This window comes from Artemia franciscana, chromosome 11 (genome assembly GCF_032884065.1).
Source record: "Artemia franciscana chromosome 11, ASM3288406v1, whole genome shotgun sequence".
NCBI lineage: Eukaryota > Metazoa > Arthropoda > Branchiopoda > Anostraca > Artemiidae > Artemia > Artemia franciscana.
The window spans coordinates 16,777,620-16,798,351 of NC_088873.1; the positions used below are offsets into that span (position 1 = coordinate 16,777,620).

A 20,732-nucleotide genomic window follows, 5' to 3' on the forward strand; every position below is an offset into this window, starting at 1 on the left:
TCTTGTCCCTTTTGACTCTTAATAAGGGAATTAGAACTTTCAATTTCTAATAGACGAACCCCCTCCTGAAGTTCATACGAACATTTCTTCCATAGAAACCGTACTTGCCCCCGGGGTATAATTTGCAACACTTGCCTGCGGGCTCTGAAGTGTATAGTAAACCCCGGAGTTTTTATTATATATTCTTTGGTCTATTTTGGACAAAATTAGTATCTCAAAAATTCAATCGGACGAATTAGGGAAACAGAGGGTTGGTGGGGTGGAGGGAGGCTAGTTGCCATCGGGGGGGGGGGGGGGTAGCTAGTTGCCCCTTGATCATTTTGACTCTTAAAAAACGGACTTATTCCGATTTACTATCAAATGATTCCTATCTGAAGTTCATAATACCATCCCTTCCATAAGAAACCTTATATGCCCCCGGGGCATAATTGACAACAATTGCTCCTGGGCTCTGTGGGGGACTTTTTTATCCCTGTAGTTTTTGTTATATGATCTTTGGTCTATTTCTAACTAAATGGCTACATATAAAATTTAATCGGACGTATTTCAGAAAAAGAAGGTTGTGGTAGGGCATTTGGCATCGGATCACTTTTGACTCTTAAAGAGGGAACTAGAACTTTGAATTTCTTCTCTTCTGAGTCCCCTCCGAAGTTTATATGGTCACCTCTTCCATAAACACCTTATATGTCCCTGGGACACAAGTTACAACCTTTCCTTCAGGCTCTAGGAGAGGGGGGGGGGTATGTTGACCCCCTAAGTTTCGTCATCTGATAGTTGGACTATTTCAAAGAAAATTGCTATCTTAAATTGATCGTATGCAATTAAGGAAAAGAGGCTATGTGCGTGTTGGGGGGAGAGGGGGGTTAGATGCTCTCTGATCACTTTTGACTCTTAAAAATGTAACCAGAACTGTCAATTTCCAATCAAATGAGCTACCTCTGAAGTTTATGCGAGCACCTTTTTCACAAGAATCATATATGTCCCCAGGACATAATTTACAACGCCTGCCCCTGAACCTTGGAGGATTGTGTCAACCCCTGGAGCTTTTGTTATCTGATCTTTGAACTATTTTTAAAATTTTCATTGGTTGCATTTGGGGAAAAAAGGGCATGGAGGGGCTAGATGCTTCTGATCACTTTTGACTCTTCAAAGGGCACTATAACTTATGATATCCAATCGAATGAACCACATCCGAAGTTTACACGATCACCCCTCCCATATGAATTGGCTCTAAAAAAATGACAAAAATAACATTGTATCCTTATGGCCTTAGGGTTGGTGGGGGGGAGGGGCTAGTTGCCATTGTATCACTTTTGACCCTGAAAAAGGGAACTAAAACTTGCAATTTATAATCACTGGAGTCCCCTCTGGAGTTTATGCGGCGTCTTTTCCAAAAAAACATTATATGCCATCCGGGCATAAGTTATATTCCTTCCCCCGGGCTCTGGGGATGGCCTCCGATCACTTTTTAATGGCTCTTTAAAAGGTAATTAGAATGTTCAATTTCAAATCAAATGAGCCACTTCTGACGTTTATGTGACCAATCCTTACATAAAACCTTATATGCCCCCGGGAAATAACTTGCAGCACTTAACCCCAAACTCTGGGGGTTGTGTAGACGCCGGAATTTTCGCTATTTAATCTTTAAACTATATTGAACAACATGGTTATCTAAAATTTTTGATCAAGTGCATTTGGAGAAAAAGGGCGTTGGGGGGGGGGGGGGGGTCTAGTTGCCTTCTGTTCACTTTTACTCTTAAAAAGGGCCCTAGATCTTCTGATTTATAATTGAATGAGCCACTTCCGGAGCTTATACGACCATCCCCTTCATAAAAACATTGTATGCCCCCGGTACTTAATTTACAACACTTGGCTTCGGTTTCTGGGGAGTTATGTAATCCCTGGAGTTTTTTTTATATGATTTTTGATCTATTTTGAATAGAATGGCTATTTAAAAAATTCAATCAGACGCATTTGGGGAAATGAAGGTGGGGGGGCGGGGGGCTAGTTACCATCAGATCAGTTTGACTCTTAAAAAGGGAATTCAAACTTTTAATTTCCAATCATTGGACTCCCCGCCGAAGTTAATACCACCGCCTCTTCCATAAAAACCTCAGAAGCCCTGAAGTATAAGTCATATCGTTCCTTTGGGATCTGCGGGGGGGGGGGTTACTCCGATTTTTTTGTTATCTGATCATTGGACTATTTCAAACAAACTGGTTATCTCAAAATTTTTATCCGATGAAATTGAGGAAAAGAGGGGGGAGTTATGGCCTCCGATCACTTTTGAATCGTAAAAAAGTAACTCGAACTTTCAATCTCCCATCAAATCAGCCATCTCTGAAGCTTATGTCACAACCCCTTACATAAAATCAACATTTGTCCCCGGGCTCTGGGGTGTTGTGTTGACTCCACAGTTTTTATTATCTGATGTTTGAACTACTTTTAACACCATGGCTATCTAAAATCTTATCGGACTGGTTTGGGGGAAACGGGCATGGGGATGGGGCAGTGGGCCTCTGATCTCTCTTGACTCTTAAAAAGTGAACTAGAACTTTCAATTTCAAATGAACCCCTTTTGAAGTTTATGCGAGCACCCCTTCCATAACAACCATATTTGCCCCCAGGGCATAACGTACAATGCCTGCCCCCGGGCTTTGGGGATTGTGTCAAACCCCGGTGTTTTGGTTATCTGATCTTTGAACTGTTTTTAACAAAATGGATATCTCAAAATTGTTATTGGATGTATTTTTGGTAAAAAAGGTCGTGGGAGAATAGTTACCCTCAGATCACTTTTGACTCTTAAAAGGGGCCCTTGAACTTCTGATTTCCAATTCAATGAGCCCCTTTTAAAGTTTATACGACCACTCCTTCCGTATAAAGTGCCTCTAGGAAAGAAAATAATAATAATAAATAATAAAATATTGGAACCTTCTGGGCCTTACAACGCTGTAGCATTGACTCTGACTGCCGACATTGCACCTATACACTAAATGTGTTTGTATGCGTGTTTACCTCACAATAAATAGAGGATACAAGGCAATATCGATCGCCTCTTATATCTAACTCTTAGAACTAGAAGATTTCTTCCTTGAAGGCTGCCTGGCATAATTTTGCACGATATCTTTAAAAAAGGAAAAGAAAATTGTCGAAAAATATCACTGCATATTTTTGAATATCCTATCTGTTTTTTAAATATATTAAATTATCCTACAGTTATGACTGTGTAAACATTCAGTGCTTATTATTGTTCACTTGCGAAATGTTGAATATACATACGGCCTTTAGCTTCGGGACGGAGATTTTTAGGTGGGAAAAACAGGATGTCACTACCAACACACAGTAAACTCAAGCTGGCTTATTTTCCCCAACCATAAAACTAATAAATATGACTAAAAAATTTAATTAAGATCTACTATTAATTAAAAATTTCAAACTTCTGACGGTTTTTGAAGATGGTGAAAAAATAGCATCTCCTTACCGCCTCTGTAATGGTTGGTCTTATTTTAATTGGGAAGACTGCAATGTATCTGTAAATTTACAGGCATTTAAACCTTAAAATTTGCTAGTTATTTTACTTTAGAAAAATACAATGCTAGCCTATTAATGCGTCCAAATATGAGTGATTTTTTAAGAGACATTTTGAAACTTAATTGGGCCACTTAACGGAACGTTCTAAACGAACGTTCTTTAAAATTAATTTTGAACCTAAGCAGAAACTGGTCTAAAGTAAAAGCAAACAGTTTGGCAGAAAACGAAGTAATATTAAAACCGTAGTGTCTGTACAATTATAGTTTTTAGTTCAACGACTAGAAATTTATTATGACTTTGTTGTCTTTGATCTAAGTTCTGTCATGGCTACATGTATACTTCTTCTTTTCCAAAATACAGTTTTTCCTATGCAATACTGGTGTTTTAAATATTTTTCCACAGACCATGATAACCCCAGGTGATTTAAATATGACCTGTTACTCTAATTTATGACTTTTTTTTTACAGAATAAAGAAAAAGAAATCCCTAGTTTTATAGGTGAGCCTCTTTTGTCGTTTTTTTTTAACGTTATTGCAATGATTTTGGCATCACAAGTGTTGATGTATTGCAGCTAAAAAGACAAATGATATTAGGACCTGTAAAACAATTCTTCTAATATAATGAGATCTAGACCCTGATTGGGCCTGTAATTTAAATGAAATTAAAAGCTTATCAATGTAAAACAAGGTCAGTAACTGCTCGTTCTTTTACTGTCCGTGCTCAACCTACTGATCTGGTTATGTATTTTGTCTAGGGTCTAAACAGACTTGCTGCAGTATTACTACTCTGTCTTGGAGAAGAAGAAGCATTTTGGGCGCTTGTCTGTATAGTTACGTGTTTAATGCCCTGCGGATACTACACTGCTGGTCTGGAGGGAGCTAGAGCTGACCTTCTTACTCTTCAGGTTTGAACTTACTCCATTTTCTTATTCAGATAGAATTTCAGCATTTCAGAATTTAAACACCTCCAATGGGGTGAAAGGGTTGAAACATTTAATGGGCAGTTAACTCTTTAATGTCACAAGCATATTTTCTAACGACTAGCAGCAAAGCCTATGGGAAAGAAGGTATAAAAAAGGAAACGGCAGAAAATAATTTTTAATGGATATCCTTATCTATCTAGATAAGGTGAAATAGTATAGCTATGAAACTTTTATGAACTCTTTTATGAAACAGTATAGCTATGCATGTTTAATAAGAACTGGAATGGATAGCAAAACGGAGGCTGCAGAAACAATTGTTAATTTCCTTTTTTTGTGAAAACTTAGAGTAATACAAAAAGTTCCTTCAATAGCTTTTCTTAAGCTGAGAACAAAAGCTACCTGACAGGTTGAATGAAACGTGAATTAATGGCCAGATACAGCCTGCTGTTTGAAATATGGTCAGTCAGCCGGGTACCTAGAATAATCCGTAGGCAATTTCTTTGGAAAATATCTAGTAAATCTTCATCCGCTTTTTGAGCGCCCATGCTTCAGCCTCATATTTGACCACTGTCATCACTGTACTTTCCAATATTCTAATCTTGGTAGGCAGACTTATCTTTCTGTTCTTCTAAACTTTTTTAGCTGAGAAAAAAACACCCTGAGTCTTGACCATATTACTTTTAACATCTTTGCGGCTCCCACCGTCTTTACTAATAATACTGTCATGGTAAATGAAGATATCCACCTGATTAATCTTTTCGTTACCAATCGTCACCTTTTATCTTCACTTATTCCTAGCCTTCGTGACTTAGTCTTCTTAACATTAATTTTCAAACCTACTCTAGCACCATGAACTCCCCAAACCTCTAAAAGTTCGTTTCATCATTCATCTAGGATGCTGATGATGAATCAGCATCCTAGATGCTGATTCATCTACGAGCAAATTACCTGATTCATAGGATGCCTCATAATTTCATCTAGGATGCTGAAATCATCAGCATAATCTAAATCCAGGAGAGTTTTTCCTCCCCATTTGATTCTGTGATCTCCCATTGGCTTTCCTGTGCTCCTTAAGACAAAGTCCATCAAAATGATCCATATAAAGTGGGATAGAACACAGCCATGCTTAACTCCTGATTTAATACAAAACCAGCTGCTAACCGCACTTCCTATCTTAACTGCAGCAGTATCATTCTCATACCTAGCACTAATCACTTTAATGTATTTGTCTGGTATACCATATAAATTTAAGACCTTTGCTAAAGCTCTTCTATCAACAGAATCGAACGCCTGCTCATAATCTATAAAACTGGGGACCAAAGGTGTTTGACAGCTAAGGCACTTCTCAATTATTTTAAACCTATGAGTGAAAATTTGGTCGACACATCCTATACCTTTTCTAAAACCGCACTGTTCTTCTCTTAAAACTTTGTCTACAGCATCTCTCAGTCTAAAAAGTATCATATTACTAAGTAATTTTCTGCCTAAAGAAACCAGACTAATGCCTCGATAATTGCGAAAATCACTCGTACCACCTTGCTTGTACAATGGTTTAATTAAGGTTTTCCTAAAATCGGAAGGTACTTCTCATTTTTCAGAAATCATATTCATAATCTTCAGTAACTTATTTCTAACCTCAGAGCCACCATATCTAAGAAACTCATTTACCAAACTATCAGCATCTGGAACCTTATTATTTTATAATCCTTTTAATGCTGTTGCTAATTCTTCCTCACAAAACAATTCTTCCTTCACATCCAAGGTCTCACATACCTTTTCATTTTCCTCTATATCTTTTCCTGCAACTGAATCTCGGTTTAGCACATTCTCAAAATATTCCGCCCATCTCTCTTTAACTCTTTCCTTATCTTTAACTGGTACAAGTCCGGAATGACTACTCTCTTTCAATATATTAGCATGCCAGTATAATATTCGACTATTATTCTGTCTAGCTGCATCTTCCAGATCATCGGCAATTTTATCCATGGCCTCCACTTCACACCTCCTTATTTCATATTTTAATGTTTTTTCAACCTTTTTTACATTCCTTTTGTTTTCACATGATCTATTGCTCAGGTAATTCTTGTACAAACCCCTTCTTCCCTTTATTAGACAAAAAGCTTTTTCACTAATATTCCTAACTGCGGTCTTAACTTTCTTCCCTAAGACATCACCATCAACTTCACAAATTGTTTTTCTAAATTTGTTCCCGCCATTTTCCACTTTATCAAATTTTAAGTTCTCTAGTTTAGTATTCAACTCCTCCTTGAAAGTTTCTCTAAAATTCTCATCCTGGAGTCTTACAACATAATAAATTCCCGGGAGGTAGTTACCCTTCCGAAATTTCAGCTTTAAATTAGTCCTAGACACTACTAGATGGCAATCTTTACTTTTAACATCAATAACAGCACTCCTATATACTCTAGTATCTTGTATTGATCCTGACAGTCTTCAATTTACTATAACATAATCAGCAAGGTTGGCTGTCTTACCATCATGTGAATACCATGTCAACTTATGGGCCATTTTGTGACCAAACACTGTATTGGTTATAACTAGATTGTTATACCTACAAATTGCAAAAGCCTTAAGCCATTACTGTTTTCTTTTCCTACACCAAATTTACCTAGGCTAGGATACCATCAATCCCTATTTCCACTGATCTGGGCGTTAAAATCTCCTAGTAAAAACACCGTATTTCTACCTGGGACCGTGTCTATTTGCTCCTGTAATTGTAAGTAAAATTCATCTGAGTTTACTAGTATATCCGTCAGTCGGCTCAACAGGGACATATACTACTATAACTGATACCCTGAACTTTTTAGCCATAAATGAGCAATTGATATTCTATTATTAATACCTTCCCAGCCTAAACAAGACTTCCTTATTCGTCATGAGCCTACTCCTTGTTTATGTACCCCATCCTTCCTGCCTGAGTAAACATATTCTATATCACCTAATTTCATGCTGCCTACCCCTGGGATATGAGTTTCTGAAACTCCTAGTAAGTCCAGTTCGAGTCGTCTGAATTCGTCAGTCAAAATATCAATACGATAGTCATTTTTAACGTCGTAACATTCTAAGCTCTAATTTTCATGTTCTTTAAATCATTGAAATTATTTTGGATTCAGGATAAGCAATGATCCTGGATACCAGTGCAGGATGGTGATCAACATTTATTCTCAAGTTTACACCAAATCGCTTAAGCTGGATTAGAACTGAACAGCAAGGAGTCCATGGGACCTCCAGTATGAATGGAGGCTTTGTGTAATCCTGGGCCAGTCTTGGTTTTCATGGTTTTTCAGCCCTTGAATGAATGGCGATGCTCTTCTATCAACAAGAGTTGAAATCCTGCACAGACAGTCCCCAGCCTATTACCTTCGACTCATTATATATTGATGCCTATAAATATTATGCTACTACAGGGAAGCAACCCATAGTAGATAAATTAGCTAGAAAGAGGTTTTTTAGCCCGAAAACGCCCGGTACAACATACAAGCTCAGAAGAATTATCCATTAATCCATTAATCTCCTCGAGGAGCGTCACTCCTCAAGTGGGAATAGAGTTGACCCCAAGGTCCCCAGTCTTGCAGGTACCCCGAAAGGGTTGAGGCAGCGTTTTGTAGAGGCCGTTGTCCATGGATCTGGATCTTACGCCCTGTCGCAGTTGTCCTCTTATAGAGGACCCTCCCACGATGGTATTCTGCGTCACCATATAATTTAACCCATTACTGGGAGAAGGTTTGTAACTCATGGGACGTGTTGAAACGCCGGTGGGTCCTGTTGAGTGTACATTCGAGGAGCCTTCTTCCTCCTCCACCTGTATTCATGGCCCCGGGTGAGGGTACCCCAGTTTCATTTATGGCCCCCAGAGACAAGGTCTCCCTTGGTCCGTGCCTCCTATGGAGGTACCCTACATATCTGTAGGGCGTTCCCCCATCCCCACCTGAGGTCACGCTGGGTTGCATGGGGGAGGCCCCTAAAGAGCAGTATACTCATAAAGGTTTTTTTTGAGGATAAGTTTTTTTTTGGGAGGGGGGATAAATATCTTAAATTATGTTTAGAAAAAACTTTTGGGATGAATTCCTTTACATTACGTGGTGGCAAAATTACATGTGAAAGAATGGATAGTTAAAAATGACAAAAATGATCGCAATTTATAGCAAATAAAGTAAAATAAAATTAAGGTTGTTTTGTGAAAGAGATTTGAAAAATAAAACTGTCTTTCTTTTCACCGAGCGAAGCTAGATTCCCTGGTACTCATAACCCAGCAAGATGACAAGTAAGCTTGAAAATGAAAATCAACCTATGAGAACAAATTTATGGTGCTATAAGAGAACAATCTGATAACGGAGGAATTGAAGTCCCAAGTTTCAATTTACGTGAAGTGCCTTATACGGTCATGCTGATCTGTGGTAGTCTTTGTCATTATTAAACTTAAAAAAAACAAGTTTTTTTTTCAACTGAAAGTAGGGAGCAATATTAAAACTTAAAGCGAACAGAAATTATTATGTATACGAGGGGTTTCGCCCCCTCGTCATTATCTCGCTCTCTACGCTAAAGTTTGAATTTTTTACCAATTCTTTAAGAATGACCCCTAAGTTACAAAGGCCGTTTAAGTAGAATAAATAGCTCTTTTGAAAGTACTAAAAATACTTCAGTGTAAAGAGCGAGGTATTGACGAGGGGGCGAAATCCCTCATCTATGTAAAAATTTCTGTTCGTATTAAGTTTTAATGTTGCTCCTTACGTTGAGTTGAAAAAACTTGTTTTTTTATTTAATTTCTGACCATTTTTTAAGTAATGCTGGGAAAACCAGCGCCCCCTTCATGGAAATTTCTCTTCCCCCATGAACAATCCCTCTATGAAAGATCCTCCCACGTACTTTTTGATCCTCCCATCAGCTTTTGATGGGTAAGAGTAAACTTGATGAAACTTATGTATTTAAAATTAGCATAAAAATCCGATTCTTTCGATGTATCTATTTATATCAAAATTACGTTTTTTAGTGTTTCGGTTACTATTGAGCCGGGTCGCTCCTTACTTACATTTAGTTACCATGAACTTCGATAAAAGATAAGGCACTAAACATAGTATCAGTATCGGTTCAGTTTATCTTGGTCTCCCGTGCGTTAAAGGGGTTTCAGACCTCATTTCCAAAAATTATAGGAAAAATAATAGTTTCACTTACTATAGACCCAGAAAAACTATCAGTTCCCGAATCTACCAAGGTGAAAACCCTATCCCGATAGGTGAAAACTCCGGTGTCTACAGAATGCCTTTCTCTTGTGGTCTTTGGTACTACGGAAGGACTGATCAATGACTTACGCATAGATTAAATCAGAACTATATCTCAATTAATAAAACTATTAAAAAGCGGAAAAACCAGAAAATTTTGACTCTGCCCTCTCAGTACACATATTTAATAATCCAGACCATACTGTTTTATTTAACCAAGCTAGCCTAATTTGGCATGACAAAGGTATTGTCCAGCACTACAGAGAAGCTGTTGAAATTTATAAATACCAACATTTAGGTCTATCTCTGAACAGAGATTCAGGTGATTTAAGAATAAACCAGTCGTATTTCGGTTTTCTCAAAAGATAAGCCGATACTTTAGTAATCCCTGAAATAAACAAACCACTTCCCCAATCACATAATCAAATACACCATCGACCCCTTAGGTCTCAAAGGGTATCAGCGAGAAATGCAATGGTTAAAATCAGAAATCAGGGGACCTAGTTCTCCAATTTATTCAATTCCTTTTTCGTTTGTTTGAGGGAACGAATTTTTCTTTTATTTCTCAGTTGTTCGGTAGTATCCATCGATGGCAGTTCATATTTGTTTGGATTTTGTGCAAATCGCGGATATTTGCGAATAACTCACTTTATGGTTTGTTAGGTATTTGAAATTAATTCTTTTAATTTTCGCTCTTTTATTGAATTCTGTTTAATTTTTTGGCGTTTTTTTTCTCATTGGTTTTGTTGTACTTTCCGCGCTTGTTCTTTGGTTTTGTTTTTTCCTTGATCATATTATTTTGTTCGCGTGAAGAAGAGAGATGGTTGTTCTCTCGAAATATTCGCTTTCTGTGTTTTCTTCAGTATTTTCATTTGGCCTTTAAAAACCCCATTTTGATCGTTTTCTTTCTTTATGATAAACATAGTATGTCGCGTTTCACAACCGTTGTCATACAAATTTTATATGTTAACCCGAAATGTCACAAACAGAGTCAAACTAAAACCTGAAACATACAGCTATCTGCGAAAATTAAAATAAACAGTTTCTTAAGTTCAAATTAAAGAAAAAACCTTCAAAAGCGACAACGAATAAATAGAATAATTAACTAAAACAAATGAATATATACAATTATTCAGGAGTGAATGTAGTATTGAAAAACTTGACAAAGGAGGGAACGAAACTGTTTGCATAATGTATATGTGGTGCTGTTACCGGCTGAATGTAAGCTAAAACAAATAGCATCAAACAGCTTAAGAAGGTGTAGCTTTCTTTTGAAAGTTAAGCCTAGCTTTCCTTTGGAAGTTAACTTTTCAAAAGTGTAGCTTTCCTTTGAAGTTTAAGAAAGTTAAGTGGGAATTAATAGGTTGTCAATGCTTTAGTGTCGACTGACGAAAAGTGTTGTCAAACCCATCTAATTAGCTTTGATTATCTGTTTTCCCGGATCAGTGTGGCAAAATGACTGAAATGCTATTCTGCCCTTGTAACTTTATAATCTTAAAACAACAAAAGAAAAATTCTAGAATATCGGGGTTGTAGGTTGAACAGTCCAAAGATATGTTCAAGGAGTAAAATTTTTTTCGTTTCATGGGGCGCTTTAAAATCAGACACTTGGTGTGTTTTGAAACTCAATAAATCTCTAATGATTGATTCTTTGTTTTTAACTTCAGTCTAAAGCGGCAGATGACAATAAATATAGCCTAAAAATGCTTATAATAACCACAGGAAGCTAATATTATGGTCATTTCTCCACTTACGGTAATTCAAATACTTATAATTATGTATTACCCGTTGTCTAAATAATTAATCACAATTGAATTCTAGAATACATCCTTAGTGAAAAGTATGACTGTCTCGATAAATCTAGCTTGTTTTGTTCCTTCCCGTAAGGCTTTTTATTTTAAGGATATAATCCAAGAGAAGCTTCCTCGGCTATGGGATCATTTATCTAGTCAAGGAGCCGAAGGGGCTCCTCTCGCACTTGGGTGGCTACTTTGTGCCTTTGCTGACTGCCTTCCTCCTTCTACGTACCTCCGAGTGTGGGATTCATTCCTTCTCGAAGGACATAAGGTAAGCTGAAAATGTATTTAAGTTTTTGGCATTAAAGGGGAGCAAGTGCAAATGGAAAATAACTTTTGAAACATAAGCTTTCAAAGATACCGGACTGAAGTATTATCGCTTTTTAAGACCACTTGATGATAAAACTAGTTAAATTAAAATGGATTTTGAGTTGGAAAGCCTTTTAAAACTTTTTATAATATTCTAAAACGGAGTAATAATGAAATTATCGACTGTCGGTAAGAAAGAAAACCGGAATTAACTGCGGAAGTAACTGCTTAAATATTATGGCCAATGCATGAGCTAAAGCTTAGTTGATGAATGCAGTGTCAAATATTGGGTTATGAGTATGTTGTGCTATTCAAAAATATAAACTTAAACCTTGTTCTATTCAATACTGTGTCCTCCCTTTACACTAATAAGATGGTTCTGAAATCAGCTAAAATAAAATGAAAGGGAGTTTTTATGTGGGCAAGAAAGTTCGAGTGTCACTAGTGCCATGTTTAGCACACCCATATGGCAGATCATGTCTTTGATGAGCAACACTTCGGTTTCAATTTTTATTAATTTTTTTCACATTTTGAAATTGCGTTTACTTCTGGTTAATAATTAATTTCATGCTATTTCTTTCTGTAAATACCACTGATTCCTAAACTTACGCAAAAGATCCTTCGGTGACGGCAGTAAAGACAAGGATTCGAAACAAATTCGTCCTAGATTTTCTAATTATTTAATTTTAATTTTTGCATGCTTTCATTGCAAGCCCACCAAGCTATGTGGTTTTTTCATTCCATTGATTCTGGCAGGCTTTTAGTAGACTAAACTGCATAAAGTGTCTTTACAGATTTTGCGCTGAAGTATCATACATTGGTAATTTCAGTTAGTATCCCTGGTCCTTGACAAGAAGTTGCCTATCTAGCACAAAAGCGCCAAATATATAACTGCTTCTTCGGTAGAGTTATTAAGTATGTCCCTTCTCCAGTAAAATATACTTTTAGTCTACACATAATCTCTTTCTCAAAAGTTTCTTAACAAAATCTGCATATAGCCCTGTTCATATAAAGGAAATATATATTGATTTTCAGTTTTGATCTCACTATTTGCTTCCATTCGGGAAAACGTCTTTTTTTTTGTATTTAAAACAAATCACCGCCCCTCTGTTTGTTACCCACGATTTCTCAGTTTGTTTTAATATATTCTGTCGCAGAGTAACAGACAAAAGTCCCGCTTTTTTTGTGTTCAAAGACGCTGAAATAATGATAATATCCTGATATGTTGTTTTAATATTGACTTGAAATCAGCTGTAAAAGTTTTGATGGCATAGAAAGGTGTATAATCCTTCATACAACTATATCATTATGATAGATTAGAATCTCCATGTTCAAATCCGTATGTAAGAAGGTTTTGTTTTAGTTTTATTGATTTACAATATGGATTAACAAAATATTGTAATTTGATTTTTATCAAAAGTCAAGAAATAGTCTAGTTCCAAGACACCACAGCTTTGGTGTGTACTCGTCAGGCACCCATGATAAGTACGAATCAGTTTTAAATATGCCTGTTAGCTATAGAGCCTGTCATTGTCGTTAATGTTTATTAGGTAACCTGAAAAAGTGGAATTTTTTATAATTTTAATGTTTTTAAAGCTTAAAATGTTGCACAGAGTTGCACAACCTATCTTTTCCTTTTTTTGGTGACCTAATCACCTAAAAAAACGAAATTTATCGTCAAAATCAGGTGTCATTCGGGTTTTTGATTTCATTTTTAACTCAGGTTTTACTTCGTTATGCTCTCGCTCTATTTAAGTACTGTGAAGAAGAGGTATTGAAATGTGAAGATGCTGGATCAAGCCTTGAATGCTTACAACGCACTGCCAATACTGTTCTTGATGCAGATCAGTTAGCCCAGGTAAATAATAAGAGGTATCTATTTTTACTCGCTTTTCTTTTAATTTCGTTTCTCACAAGCTCCACGCATTTTATAATTGACATTGCTCTTACTTTTTCCTGCTTCAATGCTCCCTGGTTTTCCCTATAAGCTTTTATATTTTCGTATAATTCCAGACTCGTCATTTTACCAAAATCTAGGGGGAGAGTGGGAGGGGATGGGTGCAACATTTTTCTGCCCCACAGGCCCTTCATTTTATGGAAAAGTGTCGTCAGGAATAGAAACATGGTCGTTGAACCTTAATCCCCCCGATATAATTTTTCAACTCATGAAAAAGTAAAGAATGCATATAAAAAATTGCAATGGTTTAGTACAGTTTTAATGGTACCCCTCCCCCTCCTGAAAAAAATCCTGGATACGCCCTTGGGTTGGAATTCCAGTTATATCTGTGTTTAGTGACAGCGTAGTTCTCCACTCACAGATAAAATACAAATGTTTTCAATTACCGTGAAAGTGTATTTCTGCAAACTACAGAAAAAATAGATAAGTGGATAAGTAGACAAAGAAGCTAAACAAGGGGATAATGTCTTTTTTTCTAATTTTGTAAAATGATCGACTATCTTATCCTTGTTGAGGCAGCGCCTCCTCTTTCTTATAGGCTATTAAAAGTAGATTGCTAACCCTTTCATCACCACATGTCGTGCGTAAATATTTTTTTTTACGTGTTTCATTGTGTTGAACAAATTGTCGTTAGTCACAGAAGTCGCTAGAAGAATAATAGCAATGTCACTAATTTTATTAAGTTCGGTAAATACCCTCAGCAGCCTGGAAAGCTCGAACCAAACCTGAAAATATTGGATGGACGAATCTGCATTGATTGAAAAAGTGACATAGATGGCTTAGCTTGCGAGGAAAGGGCTAGATTGTCTATGTCAGACGTTGGGTAGAAACTACTCAAATTTTGTAATTTTCCGTCTAAAAGAAAGTCTTGTGATTCTGGGATCAGTGCGGACAAACTTTCATAGAGACTGGTGTTTTCTTTGAAGCACATGCAAGTTTTACCCATTAAGAAGAGAGAAAATTAACTTTATCACTCCGCTGTTCAGAACTACTGTCAAACATCATTCTCCTTGTGAAGGAGATAACACAGTAATCCATAGGGCTTTAGGAAGACATGTCTCACCTCGGTCGCTAAGAAGGGTTTTCTTCGGGTGGCACTTCCATTGAAGATGCTATTCGTTGGTGAATAGCAAAATGGTCGTAACTAGCACCCCTAGTCGAAATTGAGATACGAACGGTATGCAACCTTATTTTTCGAGCTTTCGATTTATCTAGTTCGTTTTGTTGCACGATGCCTTTCAGCTGAATAAATTAACAATGCGACATTATAGCTAAACTTTGGAGGCTATGTTTAAACCAAGGTAGGATATTTTTTCCACAGAAGTGGTTAAGGTTCTTGTAGTCCCAAATCTGTTGAATCGTAAGCCTATTATTGCTATTGAAAACATCAGAGACGTGTAGTCAGTCTACATGTTTATGTCTCCTCTAAATGCGACTATTCAGGTGCGTTTTTGCTAGTATCGGTCAAGAAAACGACTGCCTAACCCATTGCAGCACAGACAGCTTGCTCCCTGAAAAAGCTGAGGACAGGGAGAGGCAATTAGTAAAGGCCTAATCAGTTGCCTTCCTTTGTTGTTTTAACCGTGTAATTGAAATTTCTGAAGCGGATCTATAACCATTTTGAATAAAAATCAGTTTGAATGGATAAAGTAGTACAAAAAGGTAGAAAATTCGCATTTGAGTCCCAAAATAAACCTTGGCTACTCCCAAAAAAATCTAGGTGACAAATTGTCGTAACACAGGGCAAAAGAACAGAAGGGCTGTCGTGAATTTTGTCGTACCTGTCATAGCAGCAAAGAGGATGATCGGAAATGTCGTATCTGTTTTTTCATTTGACTTTTTGGATTTTATCCAACAGAAGCAAAATTCTACCAACAAGCATCCCAGACTAGCGGGTTTTTACTGGCCTTAGCAGTTAAGGCCCTTAATCTGAGCTGCAATTCCACAATTGGTTCGCTGCCGAGGAAGAACATCAAACACTTGAGTAATTGGTTTAACTCGTAGTTTTATTTTGCAAACTCATACCAGTAGCTCTATCTAGTGTCTACCATGTCTCTCTAACTCGAGAGCCTCTAGTCCAACTTCTTTTTGAGCTCTTGTAGACAATTCATGGTATGTAGGACATAAGGTTAAAAACACGTAAAGTGACTACACCAAGCAACAAAATTCAAAAATTTGTTGGTTTCTGTTGACTGACTAGATCAAGACCAAATCCAGCCTATGTACGTGGCAATGGATGTAGACTGTTGCTGGTGCATGCAGCTGCCTGACTTTGGCTTATACTCTATTGAATACACCACACATCACCGAAACTCCATCATAACCCTGTATCAACTTATCGACCACAATTCCATTTGATCTGAAGAGCCAGCTCACTGATGGCTTCGGTTAATGAGTTGATATCTAGGTTTTCCATATGGTGGACTTCAAGTGGTTTTTCCCACTCCAAGCCACCGATCGTGGTTGTGCGCATGATAAAACTTAACTGGTCTTTTTCGATACATCTTTGTACTCATCAATAAAAAGTGACTAAAAAAAGCCAATTGGCTCAATGACAGACTTTCAGATTGAAAAAGCAATGCTTTCAATGACCTGATTTTGGAATTTCTGGAAATCGCGATGGCCAAACTCTTTCAAAGCTGAGGATCCATCAACTCAAATACCTTATCGAAATTTCTGTTCTGGTCTCAGTTAGGCCTTTCGTCATCACCACGGAATGTTAAGCCCTGCTTCGCTAGAAACTTGGTTGCCAGTATTAATAATCAGACATGTTTTATATTTTCTGTGATCTCTGCCTTTCTCTGGCTCGAGCATTTATTAGTGATCGAAAGAATGGACCCGGGTGTCACTTTGTTGAAGTTGTGCCTTGGTGCTATACTGTGTTTGTCGCGTGTACCATCCCCTTGTTGTATAAATATATTTTTTGCGTCTTTTATTTTCCTTAGTCAATTATGAACGAAAGGAATTTGCTTGCAGTTTCCTTTTAGCTGGATCCTGACCCTCACTAAAGTGGCGACAACTAAAACAAAGTACTGTGTTTGCTTAGACGGGATATTCAGGCCAGGAAAACTGCAAAGCCAGTGTTAAAGTGACGAGACAAAGTTTGGGGTATTTGTTTAGCTTTTATTGGTAGGGCTCTCAACCGGGGAATGTGAGAGATTTAAATAAAATATATATAGTAAAAAAAAAAGCTGGTTGAGCTTCTAGTGTAGAAACTAAGCAAAAATCTGGACTTTTGAAGTGTGCCGGGTTAGTAGAACCTGGCTGCTTCAGAATTACATGTTGTGTTTATTTGAACCAAATAGGCACTTGCAAACGTAAGTTTTATCTGTGGCTCAACGGCAGGTGCTCTAAATCGTCTTATTCGGCAGACACTTCAGCTGAAGGCTGGATGTTTCATACAAAAATCCTCTGAAATTTGGTAGTTCTAGGGGTACCAAGGCAATTTATGTCAATCCATTCGCCCACCCACTCACTCGTCTGGAACCATACCTTGTTGGACTGTAGATTGAAAACTGTGAAAGAAATCTTGATAGAATACATTTTTTGAGTTTAGAACCTATATTTGGGTCTTTTATCCTCTCGGTTGCGTTTCCCCAGTTTCGATATTTTGTAATTATAATGTTAGTCTTTCTGGCCAATTAGTTTGTTTATTTCCTCTCGAAAGCTAAGATTTTAATAAACAAAAACAAACAAAAAATCTCCCACATGCTTGAGTGTCATCACTTTTTGCGGTTGAGGAAGAAGATAGTATAGTATATCATTAAACCTTTGTAATTCGAAGTTGATGAACTTTCAGCGATTAATCAGCTTAATTTTAACCACGCGAAGACTGTCGTTCCTTCAAAACAATTTGACTGAAAATCACGAGGATTGGTCTAAAAATTGTTAATGCCTATAATGCTGCCATTGTTGCAGTCTCAAATTTAGTTGTTATTATGAAATCATTTTTTTCGTGTGTTTATCTATTTATCACATTTTCTAGATTGCTTTCTGTGAATTGAATCCTTTTTCACAAAAGATGGTCAACAGTAAAAGGGAAAAACATCTGAAGGCACTAAAGGTAATTGTAAATTTCATTTTTTTTTTTTTTTTAATGCTAGTTAAATCATAGATCAATCAATCGTGGCTAACATTACTTTTGAACCGCCTTCAGCACCGAGGAGAACTCTTTTCCTCACACGCTTTAGACATATGTGTTAATCATGCGGGCAAGGTATGGTCATTTTTGTAGAAAGAAAACCAGATGTTTTTCCGATGTCCTTAAAGAAATAGGAGTTTTATTAAATTAACTAAAAAGTATCGATTAATTAAAGTTCTGTGAATAATTCGGAAGCTATTAGATTTACCTAAAATCTAGAATCGATACATATCACATTAGTAACAAGCTTTATTATTCCTGTCATTTTTTACGTTCAAAATGATTGAGGAGACATACTAAGACAAGCAAAAAATTGTTCATGATTCTATTGTTGGAGTTATGCGAAAAACTTCTGTTGCAGTAGGATAACTCTCCTCGGGGCTGGGTAATAGCATCTATCAGAAATTGAGCAACTATAGTAAAATCCAGTCACCCATACTGCTTTAAACCTTGCATTGTCCCCATTCTCCCGGAAAAAATAGGCAATAGCATTGCATTATGCTAAGTCCTGTGGTTTTTAATAATGCTATTCGTTCGGTTAATCGCCGTTTACTGCCATATTCAATTGAGCCATATGTAGATCCAAGTCATTTTTCATATGCGGATGATATTCTTCTTCTGTCTGATGACCTCCAAGGGTTACAGAAAGCTGTAGACAGTGTTTGCGCTGCTTTAAATGGAATCGAACTTTCAGTTGCCACTTCTTAAACAGAACTTCTTGTTTTTGGTTCGGGTTCCCAGCAATCCCCAAATGCGGCTATTCAAGTTGGTACTACTACTGTATTTGCATCTTTTTCTCTTAAGTATCTTGGTCTCCCATTTGGGAGCTCGATTAAAGCTACTAAAACACTCATTATAATCTCGCTGAAGGATTATAATGCTTAAAATTGCTTTGTTTTTAAAATTGCAAGGAATTATATTCCTTGCTTTGAAGGATTATAACTTAGAACCAATGGTGCCCGTCATGACGATTTTCGGACCATACGTGTATATAAAGTGATTTTCTTAAAATATATCGGTGTGATATTTCTGTTGTCCAATGGCGACGTTGATTTTTTTTTTAAATGACGTATTTGCTTTGAATTTGGAATATATACTTAATTTGGAAATGCTTAATTTGGAAAAATTAGAAAAAAATGAGGTATTTTTAACTTACGAACGGCTGATCGGTTCTTAATGAAATTTGATATTTAGAAGGATATCGTGTCTCAGAGCTCTTATTTCAAATCCCGACCGGATCCGGTGTCATTGGGGGAGTCGGAGGGGGAACCTAAAATCTTTGGATACGCTTAGAGTGGAGGGCTCGGGATGAAACTTGGTGGAAAAATGAAGCAAAGGTCCTAGATACGTGATTGACCTTATCGGAACGGACCCACTCTCTTTGGGGGAGTTGGGGGGAGGGTTAATTATAAAAAATTAGAAAAAATGACGTATTTTCAACTTACGGTGGAGTGATCAGGTCTTAACGAAATTTCATATTTAGAAGGACCTCGTAAATCAGATCTCTTATTTTAAACCCCGACCGGATCCAGTATCATTGGGGGAGTTGGGGGGGGGGACCGGAAATCTTGGAAAACGCTTAGAGTGGAGAGATTAGGACGAAACTTGGCGCGAAGAATGAGCACAAGTCCAAGATACGTGACTGACATTACCGGACCGGATCCGCTCTCTTTGGGGGAGTTGGGGAAAATCTTGGAAAACGTGAAAATTGAGGTATCTTTATCTTACGAATAGGTCGTCGAATCTTAATGAAACTTGATATATAGAAAGGTTTTATGACTCAGATGCTCCATTTTCAATTTAAATTGGATCCGGGAACATGGTGGTTGTAGGGGGGAAACAAAAATCTTGGAAACCGGAAATCTTGGAAAACTTTTAGAGTGGAGAAATCGGGATGAAACTTGATGGGAAGAATAAGCACAAATTCTAGATACGTGATTGACATAATTGGAACAGGTCTGCTCTCTTTGGAGGACTTGGGGGCGATTTCCAGTGCTTTGGCGAGTTCGGTGTTTCTGGACGTGTTAGGACGATGAAAATTGGTAGGCGTGTCAGGGACCTGCACAAATTGACTTTATAATAGTCGTTTCCCCCGATTCGACTATCTGGGGGCTGGAGGGAGAGGAAAAATCCAATAAAATGAGGTATTTTAACTGATGAATGGGTGTTCGGATCTTAATGAAATTCGGAAGGACCTCGTGTCTCAAAGCTCTTATTTTAAATCCCGACCGTATCCAATGATATTTTGGGAGTTGGAGAGGGAAACGGGAAATCTTGGAAAACGCTTAGAGTGGAGATATCGGGATGAAACTTGGTGGGAAGAATAAGCACAAGTCCTGGATACGTGATTGACATAACCAGACTGAATCTGCTCTCTTTGGGGGAGTTGGGGTGTTAATTCGGAAAAATTAGGAAAATAGAGGTATTTTTAACTTAAGAACGGGCTGCCGGATCTTAAGGAAATTTGATATTTAGAAGGAAATAATGTCTCTCAAAGCTTTTATTTTAAATACCAACCAGATCTGGTGACATTGGGAGGAATTGGAGGTGGAAATTGAAAATCTTGGAAAACGCTTAGAGTGGAGAGATCAGGATGAAACTTGGTGGGTAGAATAAGCAAAAGTCGTAGAGACGTGATTGACATAACCGGACCGGATCTGCTCTCCTTGAGGGAGTTAGGGGGGGGTCCAGTGCTTTGGCGAGTTTGGTGCTTCTGGACGTGTTAGGACGATGAAAATTGATAGGAATGTCAAAGATCTGCACAAATTGACTTGATAAAGTCGTTTTCCCCAATTCGATCATCTGGGGGGCTGAAGGGAGAGGAAGAGAAAAAATGAGG

At 37.5% G+C, this 20,732-nt stretch overlaps 1 protein-coding gene across 1 annotated transcript in view; it reads left to right on the forward strand.

Moving 5' to 3' along the window:
- Positions 1-20,732, forward strand: part of LOC136032559 (TBC1 domain family member 2B-like) — a 44,342-nt gene that overhangs the window by 8,071 nt on the left and 15,539 nt on the right. Inside the window, exons 4-7 of the mRNA XM_065712828.1 lie at positions 4,286-4,435; positions 11,593-11,757; positions 13,519-13,653; positions 17,738-17,815. Of these exons, the coding sequence (XP_065568900.1) occupies positions 4,286-4,435; positions 11,593-11,757; positions 13,519-13,653; positions 17,738-17,815 (528 nt within the window). The remainder of the gene's footprint in view (positions 1-4,285; positions 4,436-11,592; positions 11,758-13,518; positions 13,654-17,737; positions 17,816-20,732) is intronic.